Genomic DNA, 27,933 nt, shown 5'->3' on the forward strand with positions numbered 1-27,933 from the left:
ATTGTAACTCAGTCATACAATGGAATACTTTGCAGCAGGCAAATGGATGAACTACAGCTTCTGTTACCATTTGGACAAATCTCTAAAACATAATGTTAAGTGAAAATTGACAGTTATGGCCAGGTGCGGTGGCTCACTCCTGTAATCCCAGCACTTTGGGTGGCCGAGGCAGGCAGATCACCTGAGGTCAGGAGTTCAAGACCAGCCTGGCCAACATGGTGAAACCCCATCTCTACTAAAAATACAAAATAGCCAGGCGTGGTGGTGCATGCCTGTAATCCCAGCTACTTGGGAGGCTGAGGCAGGAGAATCGCTTGAACCTAGGAGGTGGAGGTTGCAGTGAGCTGAGATCGTGCCACTGCACTCCAGCCTGGGTGACAGAAGTGAAACTCTGTCCAAAAAAATAAACAGAAGGAAGGAAGGAAGGAAGGAAGCAAGGAAGGAAGGGAGGGAGGAAGGGAGGGAGAAAAATTGCCAGTTACAAACCATACAAGTTTATAGATAGACAAAATTCATAATAGTATGTGCCCTTTGAGGGAAAGAGGACTATATGACTGTGGAAGGACACAGAGGAGTTTCAAAAGCATCTCAAATGTTCTCTCTCTCAAGCTGTGTGATAGACAAAATTGAGGTTTGCTTTCTAACATTCCCTATGTCACGCAGTTATTAATATATATTCTTTAAAGTATAAGTATCCCACAATAAAAACAAATACTTTAAAATACTTATTGATTGAAAGATTTATAAGCTGAGTGAAACACTACACCAGGAATCAGGATAATCATAACCACCAACTGAACACCTCTGGATAACCTGTCCTGCTTGGCCCTTGGATGCATGTACGGAACAGCCCCTGTTCCTGACCACCCTTGAGGCAAGATAGATGGACACATAACCACCCAAAATGCCCAGTGAAAGAGATTGCCCATGCACTCTGTGATTAGTTCAGAGGAAGTAGGATTCAGGTTAAAGTTTTTACTTGCAAGTTAAAGAGGAGACGGGTTGAATCAGGGAAGGCTGTCTTCAGGGGCATCCCTTACCTTCTCACAGTACCAGCCTCTGTTGACACCCACATTGCCATGCCCGATGGAGACCCGACTCAGGGGGCTAAGGAGGACAGCCAGCTCGATGTGGAAGATGTCCGTGCGGCCTCGGTCAAACACGCCGCCTTCCAGGAAGATTTTCCCACTGTTCTTATTCCCTCTGGCCCCATACATGACCAAGTAGATTTTGGATTTGGTACCAGCCCCCCGGACATCCCCAGTGAAGACGGTGACAATATACGTAATAGCTGGTGTGGAAACAACAGGAAAGAGAGTGTTCAATGTGAGCTGCATCATAATACCCCACCCCTTCCTCCCCTTCCTGGTTACGACACCCCCAAAGCCCTCCTCCTCCACACATCCTCTTTCCCCATCATGTCCTATTCATCCAGATGCCACCTAATGTCCCTCTCGACTTCATTTCATCTTTTCCAGAGTTTGTATGTCCAATGCATCTGAGTTTGAGAATAAACCACACATATTATTACAGGAAGCTGTCAGTGCTGATTACAGGAAACTAACAAAGAGGAGGAGGAACTCGGGTTGGCTAAGAATAGTACTTATTATTAATGATAATTACCATGCCTACATTATTAATAGCTGCCAGATGAATTCTGTTATGTCTAATCTAATTATAATAGTCAACTCCATTAATGGAGATTTATATTCAGGGCTATCTGATTCATTTTGCTCGCTCTTTTGCTGATAACTTAAAAACATAACTTTTAATAGAGGACATTAATGTCCTCCTTTGCTGCCTGATGTGGTAGGGTGAGGGAGGATTGAGGGAGAGAGAAAACATTGTTGGTTGGGCCATTTGAGGTTCTGGTCTATCAGGAGGCAATATGAGGACATGGAATTCTGAGGAAGAACTAGCAAAGGGAGATTAAACTCTGAGACAGGGTGAAATAAAAGAAAATACCAAAGGCAAACATTTGGACAGGCAATTCTGCTAAGGACTGGCCTAGATTTTCTTTTCTTTTTTTTTTTTTTTTGAGACAGAGTCTCACTCTGTCACCCAGGCTGGAGTCTCGTGGTGCGATCTCAGTTCCCTGCAACCTCTACTTCCCAGGCTCAAGCGATTCTCGTGTCTCAGCCTCCTGAGTGACTGGGATTACAGATGTGTGCCACTAACTTGGTTAATTTTTGTATTTTTAGTAGAGACAGCATTTCGCCATGTTGGCCAGGCTGGTCTCGAACTCCTGGTCTCAAGTGAGCCACCTACCTCGGCCTCCCAAAGTGGTGGGATTACAGGCATGAGCCACCACACCTGGCCTACATTCTTTAATTCTGTCCTGGGGTCTAAGGCAGTTGTCGCTTTAAGCCTTGTTAATTCCCCCACCCATCCCTCACCCTACCATACGTCACACTCTTATCCCATAACCTCAGAGAAATAAAAATCCCAAATTTCTTTGAGTGATAATACATGCAACTATATGGGTGCATCATTCATTCTTAAACTTACATTTTCTTTTGTTCAGCATTTATTGAGTGCTTACTAGATGCCAGGTCTTTAGGGAGTAAATAAACAAAAAGGAATGGCCACTGCTCTAGGAAAAAAAAAAAAAAAAAGTCTTGAGCTTTATTTCTCTAAGATGCATGGAGAAATGGTGTCCCCATATCAGACATACTTCCATGGTTTAGGATATAATCAATTCCCAGCTGTTATCATTTCTGCTCTTCTTCTATCACTAGGAGACATATAATATCCACACATTCAATGGGACTATATTAATTCTATTCGAGTATGTTTTTAAGTAAACTGCAAACTTTAGTCTGTAGATGACTTGTACCACACCTCACAATGATCAGGTCACAATGCTGAGTTTGAAAAGCACTGGAGTAGAGGAGCATTTAGTCTTCTAAACAGCAGCAATAAAGGTCTGCCAAGGATGCATAGAGCCAAAGAAGGGAGAAGTTACCCAGGCCAGAAAAGGTCAGGGAAGGCTCAGAGGAAGTGACTGGGAACAGGAATTTGAGAGGCAGAAAGAAGAGAAAAGGCCTTGCAGGATGAGGAGAAGGCAGGTTCCAAGGATAGAGAGAGAGAAAGAGCAAGGCAAGCAGGGAGTTGAGAGGAGAGGGAAGGCATGGGAACAAGATGGAGGGGAGAAAGGAAGGTGTGAATGTGCAGTGGGAGAGAGGGTGTGGGAAGACTCTGTAGGTAGGATAAATGGAGCGAAATTGTGGAGAAATTTGTACATTATGCTACAGAACATGGATTTTCTCCCATGGTGAGTCATGGGAGGTTCTGCTGCAGAGAATATTCTCAGATGTTCACAATATCAATGTTGATTTTCTAGAACATCTATGACCATGACTGCCATGTTGGGCGTTGGAAGTTTTCTGTGGAATTCATACAGGTTAGGGCTTTAGGAAGTAGACCAAATCCTGAATCTATCACTTGCCTGTTGTGTGCCCTTGGACAAGGCTCTTCCATGTGCCTCAGTTTCTTCATCTGTGAGATGGAAACAATAACAGTTCCTACCTTATTGGGTGGTTGTGAGGATTGAAGGACACCATGCGGGTCAGGTATCTACCTAGAAGAAGGCCTGGCATATACTAAGCACTCAATATCAGGAAGAGTTCAGAGTCAATCAATGTCCTGGGAAACATCCATGCTTGTCAGAAATTCACATTCTGGCTTCATCCTATGGATACCTTCCTTTGCCCTGGGCAGTAGATACCTGCTTAGCAGCATCCCCCAGACTCTCTGGCAACAACAGAGCCCCAGGCTGCAACCCAGTGGGACAGAACAGTTTCAGGAGCAGGAGGAATGCTGTCTGCAGACCCAGCTGGCTCCTGTTTGATCACAGGCCTCCAGCCCCACAGATGCCAACACCAATCCTTAGGCAGAAAGTAAAATACCCAAAAGAGCCTCCCCTTTCTTCAAATCTACCTGTGGTCTCAGCTCCGCCCACTAAGATATCCCTTTGGATTTTGCCATCGTCTTCGTCCAAGGCCAGCCAGCGGTTAAGGGGGAAGTCATATTTTCTTTTGTTCCCAATATCTTCAATGACAATCTGGGAAGGAGAAGAGGGGACAGGGATGTAGATAAGTGTTGTTGAGGGTGCACCTGGAGATCTAATCCAATCTTCCAATCACTTGAGTCTACTTTAAGAATATGCCAGTATCAGCTTCGTGGCCCAAGGAAAGCTTATCACGAGGACACAACTATGTCCAGGACACCTGGTAAAGCCTAGAATCATACAGGAATGACTGGCAATTACCTTCTGACTTGAATTACTGAGACAGTGCTCCCTCCACTGCTGCAGATCATTTTTTAATTGAAGCAAACAATTTGGCAGCATGTGAACTGTGAGACTGGTCACAAGAACTGGAAGCCGGGATTTGCAAACTATGACAAAATCATCACTGTCCTCACAGGCTGAAGGTTGGGATTCTGACCTTATTGGTGAGAAACAGAGCCCATGCAAGAGGAAATGCGAGCCCGAATCCTAGGATCTTATGATCAGTTCAGAAAACATCAGCCACCAACAGTAAGGCTAATGGAATCTATGATGCCTCCTTCAGGGACTCCCATGTGAGCTAAGTTAGTGAGGCTGAAATAAGTGTGCCTTCTAGAGTATACCAAAGAGCTGAGGGGCCCTCTCAAAATGTGCCCAGAAGATCCAGCTGAAAACTTGCTCTAGGATAAGTAGAATTGTTAATAGCTAGAACGTGTTCTCTAGTCATAACACAATATGGGTAGTAACCTTTTTACTATCCATATGTATCTCATAACATCAGGTTATATACCTTAAATATACACAATAAAATTTGTTTTAAAAATTCGATCACTTTAGAACAGGATTATGATGATAAAATGCTACCAAGACTAAGCAAGCATCTGGTAGCTTTGTAAAATATTGAAGACTATACTGCAAAAAACAAAAGCATTAGAACAAAAACACACCTTCACGATTCTCTCCATATATGTTCAAAGTGCACAACCCTCTGCTTTACATTATTCCTGCAGAAAATTCTGTCTCAAATGAATTTCAAAGTATATAGATTTTAACCAGGTGTGGGCTCATGCCTGTAGTTCCAGCACTTTGGGGCGGGCGGATCATGAGGTCAGGAGATCAAGACCATCCTGGCTAACACGGTGAAACCCCGTTTCTGCTAAAAATACAAAAAAATTAGCCAGGCGTGGTGGCGGGCACCTGTAGTCCCAGCTACTTGGGAAGCTGAGGCAAGCGAATGGTGCAAACCCAGGAGGCAGAGCTTGCAGTGAGCCAAGATCATGCCACTGCACTCCAGTCAGGGCGACAGAATGAGACTCCATCTCAAAAGAATAGATAGGTAGGTAGGTAGGTAGGTAGGTAGGTAGGTAAGTAGATAGATAGATTTTTAGGAATGCATCTCTTGCATAAAATGCAACCAACTTGTATCAAAGACTCAGGCAATAGGAATAAGAAAAGAAACCATCAACACATCAGGGCAGAGCTATACCAGGACAGTACCATCCAGGATCTAAGAATTGGACTAAGAGCCTCCAATCAACCCTGGATGTGAGATGGGAGTTTGGTTATTACCCAACTGGAGCCAAGAATGAAAATAGAAGTGGAAGGAAAAAGAGGAGAGGAGGAGTAGGAAGATGGGAGATTTAATAAGCATGCCCTATGTTTCAGGGGCACCTTGACTATCGTCAGATACCAAGTCTGAACAAGACCCACCTCATTTGAGGTTGGGTAAAGGGAATACACTAACTTAAGGCCTTGCAAATTCTTGAATCAAAGACAGAGATCATTCCAAAGAATCAGAGGAAGGGCAGAATTCTGGAAAGAACCTAATATGGGACACATCAGAAGAACTCACACCATTCAACTGATGTGCTTAAGAGAATATAAGAAGATTTAGTCTTTATGAAATAGGAGAAAATATATTTAAAGAAAGATGAGACTACAATAAAAAGGCAATCAGATGAGATTAAAAAATAACTAAGAAAGGGAATCAAGAAAAATAAAACTATACAGCAGCAAATAGATCAAAGTTCTTAGAATTCTGCCTGTTCTTTCACCAACTCCTGAGAACTTACTGTAAGAAATAATCATAGATTTACATAAAGATAAGGCAAGAAATGTTTGTCACAGCACTATTTATAGTATAATAGTATACTATATATACATACACACAGGTTGAACATCCCTAATCTGAAACCCGAAATCCAAAATGCTCCAAAGTCCAAAAGTTTTTGAGTGCTGACAACACACCAAAAGTGGAAAATTCCACACCAGACCTTATATGAGGGGTCACAGTCCAAACACAGTCAAAACTTTGCTTCATGTAACAAAGTATTAACAAATATTATGTTGAATTACCTTCAGGCTATTTGCATAAGGTGTATATGAAACAAATAAATTTCATGTTTAGACTTGGGTCCCATCCCAAGATATCTTATTATATATATGCAAATATCCCAAATTCAAAAAGACCTGAAATCTGAAACACTTCTGGTCCCAAGCATTTACAATAAGGTATATTCAACCTGTACAGCATAATATACATTTTATATATTACATAATATACAGCATATAGCATAATTATACAATAATTTTGAGGAAAAAATAGAAACATTTGACAAAAGGAGACTGATTTAATAAGTCATGGTAGATCTAAAACACTTATTTTGGTCATTAAAAACTACATTGTAGCCAGGCATAGTGGCTCACACCTGTAAACCTAGCACTTTCAGAGGTTGAGGCGGACATATCACTTAAGGTCAGGAGTTCGAGACCAGCCTGGTCAACATGGTGAAACCCTGTCTCTACTAAAACTACAAAAATTAGCCATGCATGGTGGTGCGCACCTGTAATCCCAGCTACTTGGGAGCTGAGGCAGGAAACTTGCTTGAACCTGGGAGGCAGAGATTGCAGTAAGCCGAGATTGCACCACTGCACTCCAGTCTCAGTGACAGAGCAACACTCCATCTCAAAAAAAAAAAATTATATTGTAAAATAACCAGGTTATTATATTTAAATAACATGGGGACATATGCATGCTATATTTAAAAATGAAAACAAGTTTGTAAAATATTGTATTCATTTTGACCCTATATTTTAAAAACTGATATATATATTAATATATCTATTAATAGAAAAATGGCTAGAGGATATTCATCAAAATATTAACTGGTTATGTTTGGGTGGTAAAATTATGAGTGGTTTTTTTGTTGTTTATTTGTATTTTCTAAATGTTTTATGATGGACATGTATTAGTTTTGTAAGAAAAAATAATTAAAAGAAATACATTCAGAATTGAAATACACATTGACAGGAGAAAGAAGTGGAACTCAGTGTGGAACAGCAAATCAATGATGTGGTGGGAATTTGACAAGTTCTCAAGGAATGCAAAAAAGTAGAGATGATAGGAGTAAAGAGGAGTAAAGGGGAAGATGACAGTTTTGGAAGATAGAGAATGGAAATCCAATAGGCGGGCAATTGGCTGTCCTGAGGAAGAGACCAGAACAAATGCCACCCAAGCAAGAATCTAACATACAATAAGAAATCTCTTTTCTGACCTATAAATAAATTAATTATAAATAATAAATGAATAACAAATAGCCTGCCCATCAGATAGAAAACACATACTGTGTTCCAGAGAAATTAAAAGCAAACATGGGAGGAAGGAAGGAAGGAAGAAAGGAAGGAAGGAAGGAAGGAAGGAAGGAAGGAAGGAAGGAAGGGCTAACATAGGCCCCACTCCTAGATGGTGTCTGGCAAGACTTTTGAATTAATATAAAGAAAAACATCTGCAAGCATCTGGCAGGAAAAAAATTAGGTTACCCAGAAAGAAACGAAAGTCACTTGGCCTCAATATCAAATTTCAGAATTTAATGGAATAGAATCCACAAAGTTTTAAAGGAAAAAAGTGTTTTCACCCATAGATTTCACATCTTGCCAAGCTGCCCTTTGAGACTGAAGGCAACAAAGAAACACATCTTGGCATGTGAACCTGCCTCCTTGGAAAACTTTCCTGAGAGCACAACGCACCCATGTGACCAAGAAGGAACCTGAGTTCAAGAGGGTGAAACTGTTCATCCTTCAAAGCTGCATCTACTAAACCTTGTGTTTTCACTCTACTGTCTTCCTTTTCAGAACGAAGGAAGTGGACTTCAAGGTACCTGTTCTGTGGCCCACCCTGGCTGAGGTCATAAAATGCACAGGCCTCCTCTCCCCACTTTGCCCAGCTAAATAGAAAACCACTTGAAAACACACCTCTGCTGGTGTATCGGCTATTTGAATTCTGGACTCCCACCCTATTTCTTCTCCAATCCAAGCAGCAGTTCCACTTAGCCTCCTGGTACCCTGTTCAGTACCAGGTTTGCTGCTCTTAGGATCAGGCAAGCCCTTCCTTTCCAAAGGAATTTGGGCTTTCCTCCTTTGTTGATTCAATGCCCAGTCCCATGCCAAGAGCTAGGGAAGTGCCCTCAAGGAACTTTCAGACTAATTATGAAAAGAAGTGTGGCCATCACTAGGATGCTCACTCAACACCCTTTCCAATCACTTCTTCCTAGTCCACTTCTATTCTACATGCTGAAAGCTAACCACTTGATTTCCCAGTTTTCACTGCAGCTAGGGTGTCCACCTGATACATATTTGGCCAGTGAAATGTAGCCAGAAGTTCCAATGAATAGGCCCTGGCTAGGTTCAGACGAAAGTACTGGGCTTCCTATAGAAAAGGATGAGTTCACGTCTTTTGCATGGACATGGATGAAGCTGGAAACTGTCATTCTCAGCAAACTATCACAAGGATGGAAAACCAAACACCACATGTTCTCACTCATAGGTGGAAACTGAACAATGAGATCACTTGGACACAGGGGAGGGGAACATCACACACCAGGGCTTGTTGGGGGGTGGGGTGTTGGGGAAGGGATAGCATTAAGAGAAATACCTAATGTAAATGATGAGTTGATGGGTGCAGCAAACCAACATGGCACACGTATACCGAGTATACCTATGTAACAAACCTGCACATTGTGCACATGTACCCTAAAAAAAAAGAGAGAGAGAGAGAAAGAAAGAAATTACTGGGCTTCCTATGAAGATGATAACATGGGTGAAGTCTTAGAGACCATAAGGAGGACAGAATGACTGGCCATCTGGCTTAGGTAGAAGAATGAATGCAGATGGACCTAGAGAGGGAAGTTAGGGCTGAGATACAACCCTCTGAAGAACAAGAAGCCCCCCTTCCAAGGCCACAGGGACCACAGAGAAGCAGCTGAACTCACCTTGGACAGGAACCAACCTGCAGATCCCCCCTTATTGTTGTGGCCAACATTGATCTTCATCAGTTGCCCCAAATCTGGGGCATCCAGGATGAACCTGTCTTCAGCTCCCTTTTCAAAGTTGTCCTTTTCATTTTCTAGCCTACGCTCCCCTGTATGTGCAGACACACAAAAGAAATTACAAAAAGACCAGAAGAAAAGAATTTCCAAGCCTTCATGGTCCGCCCACTGAAAGATGCTCTTCCAAAGTCAACAAGGGCAACTTCCTCCTGAGATCTAAGGGCTCCTTACATCCCTCCAGTCTCTGAACAAGGCAGAGGTTTGCTTCATGTGTGGCTTGTGCCCAGGTCCTGTAACTGAGCTTTTGATTTCTCCCTTACTCTGGAGTCCCGATCCTACTAAACCGATTTGTACCCCCATCTCTAGATCTAGGACCCTGCCTTGCTTTTGCCTGTTGCTTGTCCTGAATTGGAACAATAGCCACGGCAGTTGGTAAAGGGGCTGTTGGTATTCAGCCTACAGACTTCCTTAGATCTGACTCCTTTCCTGGAAAATAGTGCTGGTAAGTATTAATACTATCAGATGCTGCTGGTTGTTTAACAGTTTTCGTTTTTACTTTCATTTATTCCTCACCACAATTCAAGAAGGAGATATTATTAACTCTGTCTTGCAGATGAAGAAACAGAGATTTAGAGAAGTTAAATAACTTGCCAAAAGTCACACAGGTTACAAGCACATAGTTAGGACTCAAATTTTAACTTGTTCTTTCTGCTCTGCAACTTTCCATTATTGTGTATCTACAAGTCTTATGTAGGCACCAATTTTTGCTTAAACCATCCTGTGCTCTTTCTTTTCAATTTTTTTTTATTTTAAATTGTGACAAAACATACATAAAATAATATAAGACATTCATGTACCCACCATCCAGATTTAAGAGAGATAACAGATATTAACACTTTGTCCAGTTTTCTCCAGACCTTTCTCATTTCTTAAGGATGTAAGACATGAGAGATATGTCTAAGGCCTCACTGTCTATCTCTTCCCTTCTACTCCTTACCCAAAATAAACATTATCTTCAACTTGGTATATATCATTCCCAAGAATTTTTGTTTGCATATGTATCTATAAAGAAGATATACTATTTATGCATGTTTTAGAATTTTACATAAATAGTATCATAGTACACACCTCTTTACCTTAAATTATTCATCTGTACAATGGATGAATGTATGGAGATAATAACGGTGCCTCCCTCATAGGATTTTGCTGTGAGATTGACTCAATTAATACACAAACAGCACTTAGGATGGCTCCTGAAGTGTGGTAGTCACTATTGTATTACCATTGCTGCTGAGGTGGTTGCTATTTTCCTGTTATCATTGTCACATACCCTTATGCTACTTGTTTTTTCTCTGTTAATTTTATCCTTTTGAGAGTACCTTGATGATTGTCATAACTTTAGTTTATTCATCTGACTGCTATATAATGGTCATTGAATGAAGGAAATGCTGTTGTCTATGCATTCTTCTCCTGATGGACATTTAGGTTGCTTCTAATTTTTTACTATTGCAAACAGCACTGAAATGGACTCTTCTGTACCTATCTCCTACTGCACATTTGTAAGAGCAGTTCTGAATAGATACCTCCAGTTTCTGGACCCGAAGATGTGCTTATCTTCAGTTTATTAGATGTTGCAAAATTTACCTCCAAAAATGGTTGTACCACATTAATTACCACCTGTAGTATATGAAGATTCCTATTCCCCATAATCATTATTAACATATATTTTTAAAAATTTTTATTCAGTATGTACCCTATAGTATCTTGTGGTTTTAATTTGCATTCCCCTATTTATTTGGGGAGATTGAGGATATGTTCATGAATATATTTTGGCCATTTAGGCTTTGCTCTTCTGTAATTTTTCCGTTTATATCTTTTATTCCATTTTTCTCTTGTCTTGTTTGCCTATGTTCATCATACATTTTTCTTGTTTTAATAGACCTCAATTTATCAATATTTTCCTTTGCTGCTTGGGCTTTTAATGAATTGTTTATGAAATCCCATCTCTAAATTGAAATTAAAAAGAGTTTTTAGAGTTTCTTCTAAAAAATTTTATATTTTTGCTTTTTCACATTTAAGTCTTTAGCCCATCTGTAAGTTATTTTATGCATGGTAAAAGGCAGGAATTTAATTTTATCATTTTTCATATGGTTAGACAATTGTTCAAACACCAGTAATTGAACATTTCATCTTTTCCTTCTGATTTATAATGCCAACTCTATGTGTGCTTCTAGCCTCTTCTGTTTCATTGCTCTATTTTGTTTATCCATCTAGCAAAAGCACATTGTTTTACTTTTTAGAGACCTAAAATATCTTAATATCTGGCAGGGCAAATATTCCCATTATTAATATTGTTAGCATTATTTTCATTATTCAAAATTGTCTTGACAATATCTAGCTGTTTATGGCTTAGCCCTACATGAATTTTAGTAGCAGTGTAAGCAGTGGGGTATTGCCTTTTAAGATTTTGACTGAAATTGCATTGCATTTATAAAACAACCTGGGAAAACTTGGCATCCTAATGAATTTGAGTCTTTTCTCATCCTTGAACATATTTCTTAATTTATTTACATATTCTTGTATAACCTTCAGTAAAAAATTATGGTTTTCCCAAAAGGCTCTTTTTATTATGTATTCTTAGGTAGTTTGTAATTGCTAATGTAAATAATGTATTTTTAAATTAAATGTTTGCATTGCTTATTTTTATTAATTTTTGTATAGTAATCTTATATTCAGCAACTTTAATAACTTTCTCTTTCATTGGTTCTAATGGTTTGTAAATTCTCATGGATTTTGTAGATGATCATTATTTTTTACAAAAGTGAAAGTTTGTTATTTCATTTTCAACCATTATAGCTTTTATTTCTTTTACTTGCCCTTTTTTCTGGCCCTAGGACCTCTAGTACTATGAAGAATAGAAATAATGAGTAGCTGGACTATTTCTTTTGTTCCTGGCTTTAAAAAGAGTGCTTTTAAGTTTTTAAAATTAAGCATATTTGTCCATATTTTGGTAGATAGCCTCATATTTTTCAAAAAAATCTATTTCTAGTTTTCTATGGGTTTTTATAAAGTAAATAAGGTAAATTTTCCTGCATCTATCAAGATAATTCTTTCTCTTTAATCTGTTACTATGATAAATTATATAAATAGGTTGACTATTGTTAAATTATCATTAAATCCCTGGAATAAACCTTACAGAGTAGAAATTATTTGTCATATATCTATATATTTGTTTAAGAATTTGGTGTGCTAATATTTTATTTAAGATTTTTAAGTCTTTATTCATAAATAAGACTAATCTGTACATTTCTTTTTGTTAATTTATCAGCCTGATTTTGGTATCAAAAATCATAAAATAAATTAGGACACAGTATGCCTTTCCCTGTTCTTTGAAACAGTTTATATAAGATGGAGATTCATAATTTCTTAAATATTTGGTAGATTTTGCCTGAACAGTCTTCTTGGTCTGATGTCTTGAGTGAATTTTAATTGCTGCTCTAATTTCTTTAATGATTACAGATCTCCTTGGAAATTGGCTACAGCATGTTCTTAAGATAATCTTTTTAGGATGCTGAGATGAAAGATCAGGCTACATCATATAGTGGCAATCATAAGGCTTGGACCCCAGCCTCTTTACTATGCTAGAGGAGACCCTCATGTTCCCTCAAGCATAAAAGATAATGTTGCAGAAGAGGACCAAAGGCCAAGATTCTCCCATGTCATATTGCTATGAGACCCCAGCCCCAGGAAAGTAGCTAGCCTTCTCCAATAATGTAGCTTAGGCCTCATAGCCCAAGGGCCAATGTCTCTCTCCCAGATCTGCAGTCTTGCCCTGCAAGATCCTCCTGGAATGACCCAGTATGTGATGGGTAACAGGGACCTGCATAGTTGCTATTGCTACTGTCTCCTCTAGTTTCCCCGAATAAATTCTGTTCTGGGTGGTGATGGTGGTGGTGGTGGTGGTGGTGTTGATACAACATGTGCTGTCAGATTATTCACATTATAATTTACTCTTTAATTACTTAGAAATATGCTTTTTAATTTTTAAATTGGGTGAGATATGGATATTTCTTCTAATTTTATTGCCTTATGATCAAAGAATGTTGTCTCTATACTATTGATTCATTTAAGTTAAGGTTTGCTTTGTGATTTTGTATATGGTCATTCTATGCTTGATAAGAATGTGTATTCTCTACCGGTTAGATGCAGTAATCTATATATTCCCTTTAGGTCAAGCTTATTAACTGTGTAGTTAAAATCTTTTCCACTCATACTAAATTTGTATGTATTTGGCCTATCCATTATTGAGAGTATTGTATTAAAATCTCCCACTATGATTCTGTATTTGCCAAATTCCACCAAGAATTTTGTTAATTTTTGCTTCACATATTTTGGGAATATGTCCTTAAATTTACACAAGCTCAAAATTATTGTATCATTCTTTTTGTCATTATTCCTTTTGTCATTGTCTAATATATTTTTATTTGAACAAAGTTGTTTGCCTTAAGGTTTCATTTGACAGATATTATATACCTATGCCAGAATCTTTGCTGTTTGTTAATGTTTTCCTGTTTTATTTTATTTCATCTCATTTATTCTCAGACTTTCTGTATCATATACTGTATTTAAGCTGGATTTTAGAATTTTCATCTAACAGAATATCCATCTTTTAAATGATGACTTTGTTCTATTTATTAATACATTTGTTTTACTTTTTGCTATTAGCCATGTTTTTTCTTCGCTTCCCTTTCTTCATTTCCTTCCTTCTATCGGATTGATTATCTATTCCCTTTTATTTCTTCCTTTGGTTTTCAAATTATACATTTCTGTTTTTGGGTGATTACTTTTACAATTTTGATATGCATACTTATTAAAATCTACAGTTAATCATTATCCCTACTCTCCTGGGAATGGGGAGATCAGAAGAGGCCAAGACCCTTGCTATGTTTTAACTCTCATCATCCACTTTCCTTCTCAAATTTTATTGATTTTAATTGTTTGGGGTTCACATTTCCTCATGCACTGAAGTTAGTCATTATTATTGTTGTTTTGTATAGTCAATGCTTGCTTAGATTCATTACATAGTTATCCATTTTTGCTCACCTTTGTTTCTTGTATCTCATTCCTTTCTTCTGCATACAATTTCCTTTTTCTTGAAGTATATCCTTTAGTGGTTGTTTAAGCATATGAATGGTAAACTCTATTTAACTTTGTTTGCATGGAAATTTGCTAATGTAGCTCTCACTCTGGAATGATAGCCTAGCTGGTACAGAATTATAGGATGATATATATCATTGCTTAGAATAGTGAAGATACTACTCCACATACTTATGACCTACATAGGTTGCTAATAGGAATTTGCTATCAATCTAATTATTGTTTTTATAGAAAGCAATCTGCCAAATCTGCTTCCTTTAAAAATATTTCCCTTTGCCTTTAGTTTCACCACAATGTATCTAATTATCTGAAATTCTTGAGGATTTAATCTTATTGTGTGTTGTGTTGATTAATGCTTAGTTATGATGAATTATATACTTGAGTGTTTTGTAGTTTTGGAAAGTGAACACATCTTCAGTATTTTATCTGTGGAAATTTCAGGCAGTCTTGCAAATGTTTTTGCCAAATATGAAAGGTATTACTGGCATGAAACCAATTTTCTGTACTTGAGGGAGAGGGGCTCCCAAATCACACTTGTAGTGTAAAATCAGACCTCAAGCCCACATGCAGTGCAGGCTTAAGGTATCAATTTCTCAGCATTTTTTTTTTTTAATTTAGAGCTCTTGCCAAAAAACGTTTACTGTACTGATGAGCAAATTTTTTCCTGGTCTATTTTTTCACTAAAGATGCTCCTCTGAACCATCAGGGTTTCTGGCTTTATATTCAGTTTTAATTTCAAATCTCTTGACTCATGCAGGGCCAAGGTCTCATTTCCTGACCCCACATGGGTATGAAAGCTCATCCTCTAGACTGTTGAGCATGAAAGCTCTCTCCTTCCAGGAGCCACCACATCTATTCATAGTTAACACTTTGGTTTTGAATTCCCTCTTCAATTCTAGCACTGACACCTGGAGATTTCTCTTTTTTTTTTTTTCCTTATAAGCTCAGCAATGCATTTTGAATTCTTTAGTATATTGTTACAAAATTCACATGTCTTTGTAGCTTTTCCAACTCCTATGTAATTCTGCTAAATTGGCAGAAGCAGAAGAGAACCACCTGTCTCATTCTTCTGACCTGAACTTCCTCTCAACATCTACAGCTGTGTCTGAGTTCTCAGTTCTTGCTTTCCCTGTGAGGCCAACTCAAATTCTTTTCCCAGCCTCATTCTGTTCTGCCCCAAACCACTGCATTGAATCAGGCCACAGCCAGCAACATCCCAAAGTATTATTCAAGATGGGCATGGAGCTTAGGAGGATAGAGTAAGTGAGAATGAGTTTCCTAGAGATGTGAAGCTTGGGAGTGTCCATGGTCTGAGATGCAGGACAATTGCAATCAACCCACAAACCAGCCGTACTGTAATCAGAAAACCCATCACACACATAAACTTTATAACACAAACTGAACACCCTGCCACCCAGGACAGGTCATTCCAAGCCACATCACAAGAAGAGAGATGCTCAATAGAGGAGCCAAAAGGGGAGCTCAAGCTGCCTTCCTCTACCAGGATTGTGGGAAGAACCCCATCTACAAAACAGTCCTGGGCTTGGCTTGTGAAGAAAAGAATTCAAACCCATTACCTGTGTCTCCATACTCTCCAAAAATATTGATGAAGACATCAGCATCTGTCCCTGCACCAATTATATCACCAGTGTACACCTTGACTTCATACTTATTACCTAGGAACAAGGAGAGAGAAAAACCTTAGCTCATCAGGATCCTGAGAAGAGAATAGAGGCCCCAAAGTAGCTATCACACCATCTACACTTACCCCCAGCAATGCATAAATTGTCACCATTACTGTCAATAACAGAGCAAAAAAACAAGACAGTCCACATTGGTTCCAAACGGTCGTTACATAATTGTCATCATTACTGTCAATAACAGAGCAAAAAACAAATCACTCAACATTAGTTCCAAATGGTCATTGGATGTATGACCATTACTGTATGTGATGAATAAATCAGAGGTAGAGAAGACCTTCTGTTTTTTCTACTAATATGTTGACTTGAAACACAGGGATCAGCCCAGACCCAAGGTGCCACCCTGAACCAACCCTCACCATATCTCCCCTGAACCATTGAAATGTCTCTAACTAGGCCCTCTGTATCTTCTCTGCCTTTCCCAATTCGTTTTCCACATTACACTACAGCACAGAAATTCACCGGGAAAACTGGATTCTGCAGATGAAAATCAAATTTATATGTAAATTGTCAAGGCCATAACCAGTGCAAAGACAAGAGGCACCAATAGTGGTTGGCATGCTTAGGGCTCTTTGAAAGACCTGTATCTGCTCCCTGTATCTTTGCTCCATTCATTGAACAAAACTTAATTCCCCGTAACCTCCAAATGCCTTAGCTTCAGCCTCAGCCACAGCCTTGATGGGAGACAAGGCTCAAAGTAAACTTGACAACATGATGAGACCTGCCCAGGTCTCCCCAGCTGGAGCCTGCCTTAGAGTGAGGAGTAAAGTTCAGGGGTTGGTATATATGGTCAAGGGAAGGGGACTCCTCCAGCTTTTCACTGGGTGCCAACAATTCCAAGTGCTGAGACCACTCCCCCTCCCCTTTTCCCTTCCTACAGTGGCTTCCTATTTTTTATGTAGCAGAATCCTTTTTTATAGGTGTCTTTTGCCCAATACATGAAGCTGGTAAAAACTAGAGCTGTTCTAATCAAGGTTCAGAGTCCCAGCCCCTCTACCCACCTGTTCCCTAGTGCCTTCTCTGAGCCCTGTCCCTAGCCCATAGAGGTTTTTCTCTTCTGTATTCCTCAGCTCTGCTATGTTGCCTGTGACAATGATTTTTGAGTTTTGCCATTTACTGTCTTGTGGTGTTTGCTACTTCCTGCAGGTAAGCCTTCGAATTTCAAGTATTTATAGGAGGGCTGGGAGCAGGACTTCCTTCTCCTAGATAATCTCTCCCACATACCCTAGCACAGTGCTGGGCATGTACATTACAGTCTCATTAAGTACGTTGGGAAGTAAATTGAATCAAATTTCCTAAAATTCAAAGTTCCCAGCAAGTTGCTCAGGGCAAAGGACTGAGGTTGGAGAGATGAGGAGAAAACCTAATTTCATCCCTTCTGGAGGTGACACAGTGCAGGATCCTGCAGGAGCCCCGCAGAGGACAGCCCGTACACAGCCCCTGAAAGTTGTCCTTGACCTGGTGAGAACACTGAGGCAGCAGCGGCCGGTGCCCTCCCTTTCTCTTCTCAATCCTCACTTGGGGAAACCCATCAATGGGGTAGGAAAGAATCCTGCAATCCTTGTCCCTAACTGAGAGCTCCAGGAGGAGCAACCACTCTCAGACTCCCACACCTCTTGCTTTACAGTGAAGATCCTCTGAGACCGCAGCCAGAACCAGAGGTTTGGGAAGAGGCCAGGTCCAGGGAACTCTGAGGTGAGCAGCTTGAAACTTGGGCCACACTCAGGTTACCTGGCAGTAACACCTGGCAGGTGTTAAATGGGCAGATTCCAGGTTTCCCTCCCAGAGCTTCTGAGTCATGCAGTTTGTAAGGACCAGGGAGGCCTCAGCCATAGCTAGCTAATTCTCCTGTTACCATCTTCCATATTCCAGAGGCTGCCGCCTAGTATTGGTTCTCTCCTCCCTGGCTGGCAGCACCTCTGAGAACATTCATTTTGGCTCACAACCTTTCCCAACTCCAGTCCAGGGCTCACTTCACACAGAGGCGAGACCCCTCTTCAGGGTGGCAAGATGCCCAGGGCCCCTTGGCTGGTGAACCCAGGGAGGGTGGGGGCCGGGGAAGGTTCTGAAAGTTGCCACTGAGCATCAGTCCATTGGAAGCAGCAGCAGGGCTCCAGGGGAAACTGCACACAATGAGAGGGGCTGGGAAGCATTTATCAAAGGAGTCGCCAATATTCTGAATCATTCCAGAAGGCAGAATTCTAATTAGCGAGTTGAGTTATAAAGCAGATTTTCACTCACCAAAGGAAAGATTTTGTAGTATCTAAGGCTATTCAACAAAGGAATGGATGCCCTTGGGTGAAGGAGGGAGTTTCCCCTCCCTAGAGACACCTGACAGCATGTGCCAAGCACATTGGTGGAAAGTCACCTGCGAGGGATGCTGCACAGAAAATGCCATAGGTGAGAGGATGTGGAAACACTAAAGGTCCTTTTTAATCTGAAATTCCCTGACACTTGACCAGGAATGACAGACTCTGGAGGGAAGCCAAGAGATCAAGGAGACATCTCAGAAGATAGGGGAAGCACCCCAAATCAGGAAAAGTGAGGCCTGGGCAGCAAGAACCCACATGGGACTTTGGGAACACACAGCATCCATGCTCTGGGAAAGTCTGGAGCAGCAGACCACAAACCCAAAGCGAGGCAATGTGGGGAGACAGACCAAAAGTCAGAGATCAGGAGACCAGGGCTGAGGTAGAAAGGAGCTTCTAGGCCTTTCCAGCTGATGTGGACAAGGGACCCAAGCCAAGACATCAGGAAGTCAGGTGGAGAGAGGTCAGGAAGAAGCTGATTCTAGAACAAGAAGACGGTCCTCTAGCCTCTGCAGAACTTTCTACAGCAGACGGGGCCCTGAGTCCATATGCAATTGGCTGGGTAGAGAATAGGATCCCTGTGTGAGAGCTGACTGCCAATCACATTGAGTGAGAAGAAAGAGCTGCAGCAGGGATGGACAGATGTACCTCATGAAACCATTTTTTAGAAGTCTCCATACATGGATGCTGAGGTTTATTACATCACTTTTCTACCTCCTTTATTTCATATTCCCTCTTCAGGCAGAACCCCAGACTATCTACTTTGCCATTTTCCAAAACAAGGCCCAGGGCCCAATGCCAGCCCTGACCCATGCTTAGGTGCATCTGCCAATGAGAGAGCAAGACTGAGTAAAAAAGCAGGCCTCCATTCTCTCACTGTTGGCAAATGTCAGCTCAGGGCATCGAGCCTTCCTAACAGTAAGACAAATGCCCCCCAATTTCCTGTGACCAGTGTTTCAGTGAGTGCAGACTTGCTGTTCTGGTCTCAAGCGGGTTTTTGCTTGTTCAGCTCACCCCTTGGATCTTGTAATCTGTGAGAACAAAACGCCCACATATGAGATAGGGCTGCTGTCCTGGCAACTGGGCACTGACCAGAGAGAAAGGTGAAAGACCGATTAAAAAAAGAAAATTCCTGCCCAAAGGCCAGCAGGAAGCAGGGAAATAGGGAGAAAGATGATGATAAGAAAGAATTCCCATGTGAGCCGAAAGGTCACCTTTCATCTCTGAAAATGACATGGTGGATTTACCTTCCAAGGGCAAATAATACTAAATATTCACAAAGGCATTTGCAGCTAACAAGCCACTTGCATATCCTAGATGTCATTTGACCCACACAATGACTGCATGTGACAGGCAGAGCAGGTGCTGTTGACATTCTCATTTACAGATAAGAAAACTGAAGCTCAGAGGGCAAGGTGGCTCGCCCCAGGACAGGTAGTTGCTAAATGATGCAAGAAGGGCTCAAAGCAAGGTCTCTGGTCTTTGAATCCAGGGCTCTTCCCAGGATACCCCAGGCCTCCCAGGCCTCCCAGGCCCTACGCCAGGGTTGGCAAACTTTTTCTGTAAAGCACCAGATAGGAAATATTTTAGGATTTGCAGGCCATTCGGTCTCTGTCACATCAACTGTTCAACTCTGCTGTTGTGGCACGAAAGCAACAATAGACAATATTACATAAACAAATGGGTATGTGGCTATGTTCTAGTTAAGACTTTATTTATGGACACTGCCATGTGAATTTCATATAATTTTTATGTTCCTCAAAATATTGCTTTTTTAAAAAATTCTTTTCAACTGTTTAAAAAACATAGAAACCATTCTCAGCTTGGGGTCAACACAAAAACAGGTGGCAGGCTGGGATTGGGCCACCCATGAGAGTTAGGATATGTCTTACCCTCTCAGGCACTGTTCTGCCTGTCTCTAGGCAGGGGGTGGTGGGCAGATCTGCTCTTTGTGGCCTGAAATGGGAGCAAAGCTGCCTGGACCAGGGTGGTTAGCTGCTGGCTACAGGATAATGGCAGCATACCCAGACCATTAGCTAAGCATCTCAAGGCTCTGAAGACCGGGGAAGGAGTGCTGTCTCTCTGTTGCAGTGGAGCATGTCCTATGCCCATTGTGAATGAGCAGAGCCAACTTTCCCTGCCCCTACAACGCCGTGTGGCTGGGCTGAGCCTGGTGGTCCACTGATAGAGGCAGCGGCCTGGTCTAGGGTTTCCTGAAGGTGGGGACAGAGGGCAGCACCACTTCTGCAACCTTAGTCTTAAACATTTTGTTCATAGCCTGATTGAGAGTGAGTAAGGAGCAGAAATGGAAAGAGAGGTGAAGGCCAAGTTGGAGGAGAGGCTAGCACTGAGCGCACCCCTCTTCCTGATCAAGCTTGGGAGAGACAGGGCTTAGTGATGTATTATGGAAATCGTCACCCAAGCCAGCTCTAGAGCTGGCCTGTGATTTACCCATTTAGTGTATTATCTGTTGTTCAATTGTCCCTAGATTTGATTTCTCTCTGGCCTTTTAGCAGGGCTACCATCAGCCTATATGGGGCATTTGTGCAAATTAGGCAAAAAGAATCCCTTTCTCAAGACACTTTACTGCCACCTGTCGGATAACTCTCATAATAAACACACAAATCTACAAGCCCTCTGATGTGAATCGTGTCTCCTTTACATAGTCGCACTTGTGCAGTGTGTGACCTGCACATCTGAGCCCAGCAATCCTACCTTTCAGGTAGTCACCTCCTTCCACTAAATGTCAACATGAGCTCATGGAAATCAAACTAATTTGAGCATTGATCTGAAGAATATACAGGGAAGGTTGTAGACCAGGGATTAAGCTAAACACATGGTACCTTCCAAAGCCAACCAGAATTGAGCTGGGGTCCTGTGCAGGTGGGATTAGCTGCAGCCTAAAGATAGAGTGCCCACACAAGGCCACAACAGAGGGCTGTCTGTGCCCCCCTTGCCCTGCTCAGTGGATACACATGCCCCGATGTGCCCTGTTTTTCCTCTGCAGGCCCTGTGGCAGGGACACAAGGCTGCTCCCTCTAAACAGGAAATCTGTCCTTTGCCGGCTGGCCGGAAGCTGCCTGTGTGGGCTTCCAGAAAAGGCAGACACTGGCAGGCCCGAGCTGCCTGCCTGCGCCTGGTGCACCAGCCACCCCCACAGCCTCCCCTCTGCTCTGTCTGGAACAGTCAGCACACAGCAGCGACAGAACACATCTCCAGAGAGCTACCCCAGGCCACACGGAGAGGCAGAGCCACGAGGGGTCCGGGCCCCCAAATCCAGTGCTGCATGCACAGTGGAGCCTGGTGGGGCTGCTTGCCACATTCCTGACCACAGAAGTCAAGCATATGCCCTGTAACTAAGCCCCCATCTCATCAGATTGCACTGGTGCAATCTGAGCCTCAGGGAAGCTCACGTGGTCCAGGCTTTCTTAGGAAGCAGAGAATCATGAATGAACTGGTGGAGTTTCTTTTCCTTTCCTTTCGCCCATCCCCAGATCCTGTTTAAATAGAACATGGCTTTAGCTATTTTAGCAGGTGAGGGTGAGGAGGGGGTTGGAAGGAGGATGATTGGGCCTGATTTTACCCCACCCGCAAGTGAATCTGCAATGGCTCACACCCTGACACCCCTCACTTCCGCTCACTGAGAGCCAAGATGCTAGAAGTGAGATATCACAGGCGCTGTGTAGGAGGAGATGAAAATGGCAAGAGAGAGATTCAGCGGGGGCTGCCCTGGGGGTGGGAGATGAGGGGGAATGTTCTCTCCCAGCCAGGGAAGGCCCCCTCACTACTCAAGCCCACACAGATGTGGGGAGGAGTTGGTCTGCAGAACCCAAGGATGGGCGGGGGGCAATGCCATGTGCCAGAAGCTGGCTCATGGCCACCGACCAATGGATTCCCTCGCAGGAGTGTGGACTCCAGTTCTTTCTCCCATGCTACCCCCAAAAGGTTTCCTCTTCCTTCGTCAGGCCTGGAGACCCATTGCCTCTCAGCCAGGCTCTCACCTACTGCCTCTTCCTCATTCTCCAGAGTCTTCCACCTCCAGTACCTCCAATCCACCCTCCCATCATCACTTTGTACCAACTCTTCCATGGCCTCTGCGAGATGCTCTCTGCTCCTGGGACCACACACAAGGCACTGGGATGATGGATGACAGGCTCTGTTCTTTTGCTTTCCTCCTGTAACTTCCTTCCTTAGTCTTTTCTCCCTCTCACTGTCTTACAAATAAAACTGGAACTTTTCTCCTTAGAACACCCTCCACCATGCTTTCCTTGCAGACACACCCCTTACCAAAATCATAAGCACCTCTGATGCTCCGAGAAATTGCAATGAGCCAGTCACTTCTACCACATCGTTTAATCCTCACATTGATGGACCCTATGGCTACTAGCGTCACCACTTTTAGTAATGAGGCAATGGAAGCAGGAGCTTAAGAAGCTTGATGGTATTCACACAATTAGAAAGGGTGCAGCCTAGATTTGGACTCGGGGCATCTAGACAAAGTTCCCTCTTGGCTGTCATTGCCCCCATCCTGCCAGCTTTCAAACCTCAGTTTCTCTCAAACCTCACGTTCAAACCTCAGGTTCTCTTAAAAGTTCCCACCTCCCAAACCCACATTGCCCCACTCCACAGCTCCAGGTACATGCTCTGTTCCTTTAGCAACTAACGTGCTCAAATACAGTCTGTGCATTTGACCTCAGCCAAGCCTAGTTATGCACTGACATGAAAACATCACTTGGTCCTTAAAAGTTGCTCATGGTCAGAAATCAAGAAATAATATTCTACAGCAGTGGCATCCAGTATTTTGGCTTCCCTGGGGCCACATTGGAAGGAGAATTCCCTTGGGCCACACATAAAATACATTAACACTAACGATAGCTGATGAGCTAAAAAAAAAAAAAATTGCAAAAAAATCTCATGTTTTAAGAAAGTTTATGAATTTTTTGTTGGGCCGTATTCAAAGCTGTCCTGGGCCACATGCAGCCTGTGGGTGGTGGGTTGGAGAAGCTTGCCCTATTCCATTCATCACCCTCAAGTAAATATACAGCTGGTACATTTTTCTAGGGAACTGTTCAATGTAAGTCTGATACTATCAGGTGTGAAACATAGGAGGGAGTAGATCAGCCTCCACTCTTTTAGCTTATCCTGCTGATTCCTTTTCCAGCCACTGCCCAGCCCTGAAGAGCTATTTCCACCTGCCCTGCAGTCACTCGTCCTCCTTTGCTTCCTTTCCTGCCTCTCTACAGAAGACTCCTCCCATCCACCTGCACATTTCTGTAACCTTGGCTCCATTACTTCCCTTTCCAACCCAGACTCTAGTAGACTGCTAGTATTTATCTTCCCAGAGTGCCAGAACACCAGCACTTTTCATATACTACTGGAATGTCACCCATCCTTCCTGGAGGGCAGGTGAGTGATATATGTCAAAAGTCTTAACATTCTGCAAATCCCTTGAACCAACCATTCAAGCACTATGCATTAGTTTACACTGAGGGAGTAGTTATATTAACTGATCACCTATAAAGGTGTCTATCACAGCATTGTTAATACTGACAAAAAATTGAGATCAACCTAAAAATATTCAAAATAGGAGATTTGGGGGGTGAAATATTATATTTCCCACTCATGGACTTCTATTCAGCCACTTAAAATAACAGAAGATGGGCCGGGCACAGTGGCTCACACCTGTAATCCCAACACTTTGGGAGGCCGAGGCAGGCAGATCATTTGAGGTCAGAAGTTTGAAATCAGCCCAGCCAAACTCTGTCTCTAATAAAAATACAAAAATTAGCCAGGTGTGGTAGTGCATGCCTGTAATCCCAGCTACTCGGGAGGCTGAGGCAGGAGAATCACCTGAACCCGGGAGGCAGAGGTTGCAGTGAGTCAATATTGTGCACTGCACTCCAGCCTGGGCAACAGAGTGAGACTCCGTCTCAAAAAATAAATAAATATAAAATAAAATATCAGAAGATGATTTGAGTCTATAATGTAGTATTAAGTGAAACAACATGGTTATAAAATTGAGTATAATGCAATACCATTTTAATATGTAGGGTTTAATATGTTCATAAACAAAAATTTAAAGAATGGGAAGGAAATTCACCAAAATGTTAACAGCGGTGTCTCCAAAGCAATTGTACTCAGTACTTAAGTTCAAGCCTCTGGGTTTGGTCCTAGCTCCATCCTTATAGACAAATGATTTCACCTCTTCCTTCCTCAGTTTTCTGCATCTGTAAGACGGGGGTAACAATAAACCTCCCTCGCAGCATTGTGAAAATTAAATGGATGTTTAGATAGATAGGTGGATGGATAGATTAGATTAATAGTTTGTTGAGTAAGTGCCGGATAAAAATCAGCTATTATCATCTTTGAGTGACTGGGTTATGGATGATTTTATTATTCTTCTGTTGCTTATTTGTACTTTTGAATTTTTACAATGGCCACATTTTTTCTGTGATTGAAAACTGAAGTCACCTAATGTCAAGACCTCAGTAGGTCACGTCCTCTGTATTTCAGAAGAAATCGTTGAAAGTTCCTGCCAATTTATTATACCCTCAAGCTGGCTTTGTCACACAAATGCCTTGAGCCAGTCTGAGTGGCAGTGAGGCTGGAGGGAAGATTGAGAACTGGATGGCCAATGAGAGAGAATAGACACGAAGGCCACCAGCAGAGACCCAGCCCCAGACAGGTGGGAACCCTTTCTCTGACTCTTGCTGGACTCACACTGGCCAATACCTGCGGCTCAAGGGAGGGTTTCAGCAGGAAGCCATTGGTGCTGGAATGGACACTGACAGCGGGATCCGGGCCAAGACAGTGTGTGTGTCATCAGTTCAGATTTTCATGTGTACAAAATGCAACATGGAGAAAGTGCTATTTCTACAAACAGAAAAAAAAGGCTATTTTAAACACCTATTTAAAGATCAAAATAACCAAGTTTGAAGCAAATACACAATTCCATGCATTCTCCAAATGTTCTGGCTGCTGGATTGAAGGAGAATGTGGCTGGTGGTAGTTCTGGGAGGGTGGAGGCCACCGTGAAAATATGAGGTGGAGGATCCCTTTCCAGCTGTGTGAGTGACACTGGGCCATCAGAGCTCATTTGCCCAAGTGCCCTCATTTCATTTAAAATCCTAGAAAACTCCTCACCCATGAAGTCTCAGTTTGAGCATCAACTGCTCTATAAAGCCCTCCTGATTCCTTCTTCCCCTATGCTCCCATTGCCCTGGGCCATACCCCACTTGGAATATTCTATCCCTGTACACTGTGATTGTTTATTGTCTTGATTCTCTCCCCTCTAGACTCTGAGCTCCTAGAGAGAAGGGCCTGTATGTATTCACCCTGAGCGCGGGCTCTGGTGCATGGAAGCCTCCCCTGCAAAATGCCCATTGAATCACTGAATGAATGCGCTTAACAGGAAGAATGACAGAGGAGTATGAGCTGGCACCAAAAGCCCAAGACTGCAGCTCTGCCCTACAGTTATGCTGTGTGACCAAGAGCAAGCAGCTTAATTTCCTTGGGCTTCCGTTTTCTCCTCTGAAATGGAGGAAGAGTAGATAAAGTCCCTTTTGGTCCTTAAATTCTCTGATGTGCCACACTGGGGCCTCACTCAGAGTGGTTCTCTTCTTCCCACTCTTTCCGGAGATGATTTTCTGCAGTGCTAGGTGGGAGCAGATGGGGTGGGCGGGGAGCTGCTGTGAGCTTCAGTGGAGGAAAGTGCTGCAGGGCTGGCTCAGCCCTCCCTACCCTTGAGCCCTTGCCCCTGTCTGGAAATTCCTCCATGGAGTTCAAAGGAACGATGATCCCCAAGCAGCACCCACAGCAAATAGGCTCAGAGGGCCCTGGAGAATGCGTAATGCTCTGTGAAGGAAAATGACAAAGCATCAGAAAAAGAGGCTCTCCCTCCTGGCTTTAACTGCAGTCAAGGTCATGAGTCTCTTCCCAGTTGTCTGCTTGAACCTGCCTGGATTCCAGAGGGGAACCGGGCACTGAGTAGCTCCAGAGTCCTCTCTGAGAGGTTTGAATCTTAAGCCTGTGCATCTCAGAATCAGAAAAAGCCTGGATGTGGGGGAAGAAGAAAAGGAAACATCAGGAGCTTAACCACAAGGACAAGCACCATGCTATTGTGTCATTTACTGAGCATTGACTCTGTGCCTCTGCACTAAGTCCTGTATGCTCATTTCCCCAGTTAACCTTATCAGGTAGAAATTAATGTTATCTCCACTTTACAGATGACAAAATAGAGGCACAGAGCTTAAGGCATCTGCTCATGCTAGCATAAGTGGCAAAATGGCAGAGCTAGCTTTTGACCATGGAGAAGGGGAGTCCAGAGACCAAGTCCATGGTGGGGGACTATCTTGAAGATGGGAAGTATAGGGGGGTGAAATTGGGGAGAAAGATCCACAGCAGAAAGGAAGCCACCAAAGGCCAATCTCCTTTTGCCCCCGTGAAGGAGGGCTGGCATTGGACCTCTCCATCTCTCTTTGGTTATGAAGGTGGACACTCTAGTGCCCTGAAAAGACTCCAAGAGACCCCCTAGCCCAGGCACTCTACAGAGGAAGAAACTGAGGATGGGAGGGGAACTGAGATCTGCCCCAGGTCTCATTGCTATTGGGTGGCAAAGCCAGAACCAAAACTCAGGATGTATAGTCCCATGTGCTTTCTGCCCCAGAGAGTTATTTTAACATTGATGATTTAGGCTGGGTGCGGTGGCTCACGCCTGTAATCCCAGCGCTTTGGGAGGCCAAGGTGGGTGGATCATGAGGTCAGGAGATCGAGACCATCCTAGCTAACGTGGTGAAATCCCGTCTCTACTAAAAATACAAAACAATTAGCCAGGCATGGTGGTGGGCACCTGTAGTCCCAGCTTCTTGGGAGGCTGAGGCAGAAGAATGGTGTGAACCCAGGAGGTGGTGGAGCTCGCAGTGAGCGGAGATTGCGCCACTGCACTCCAGCCTGGGCAACAGGGCGAGACTCCATCTCAAAAAAAAAAAAAAAGATTGATGATTTAATTACTCTACGGTAATATCCTATAGAATCTGGGAATAAGTCAGGGCTTCTGGCTTCTTGACAGAGCCTTTGTGATGGGTGTTTTATGCTCTAATCATGCAGGGTGCTTTCATTTTGCATTTGCTTTTGCACTATGCAGTCCTCTGGCAGGTCCATGATCCTCTGCAGGGCAGTACAATTTGCACATGCCCGTAATACGTTAATCAAAATCCCTTTCTTATCCCATTCTCCCCTCAAATGCACCCTAGGCACTGTGCCCAGTGTGGTCATGTCAAGACTGGGTACACATCTGGAGCTGTGTGATAATCATTGTGTGGCACTGCATGGGCTGGAATAAAACTATAACCCATTTACCTGATGAAACAGCCAGGAATGGAGACAGTGATTATGCTGAAAACAAACACAATTCCATTTCTACCCATCCCCAAGTG

The 27,933-nt window shown here is 42.6% G+C and overlaps 1 protein-coding gene across 1 annotated transcript in view; it reads right to left on the minus strand.

Annotated features, from left to right (window-relative positions):
* Positions 1-27,933, minus strand: part of LOXHD1 (lipoxygenase homology domains 1) — a 185,779-nt gene that overhangs the window by 126,726 nt on the left and 31,120 nt on the right. Inside the window, exons 5-8 of the mRNA XM_011949343.1 lie at positions 16,068-16,166; positions 9,277-9,425; positions 3,940-4,063; positions 1,041-1,291 (exon numbers count right to left, since the gene is read on the minus strand). Coding sequence (XP_011804733.1) covers positions 1,041-1,291; positions 3,940-4,063; positions 9,277-9,425; positions 16,068-16,166 — 623 coding nt within the window. The remainder of the gene's footprint in view (positions 1-1,040; positions 1,292-3,939; positions 4,064-9,276; positions 9,426-16,067; positions 16,167-27,933) is intronic.

The sequence above is a fragment of the Colobus angolensis genome, unplaced genomic scaffold (genome assembly GCF_000951035.1).
Source record: "Colobus angolensis palliatus isolate OR3802 unplaced genomic scaffold, Cang.pa_1.0 Scaffold299, whole genome shotgun sequence".
NCBI lineage: Eukaryota > Metazoa > Chordata > Mammalia > Primates > Cercopithecidae > Colobus > Colobus angolensis.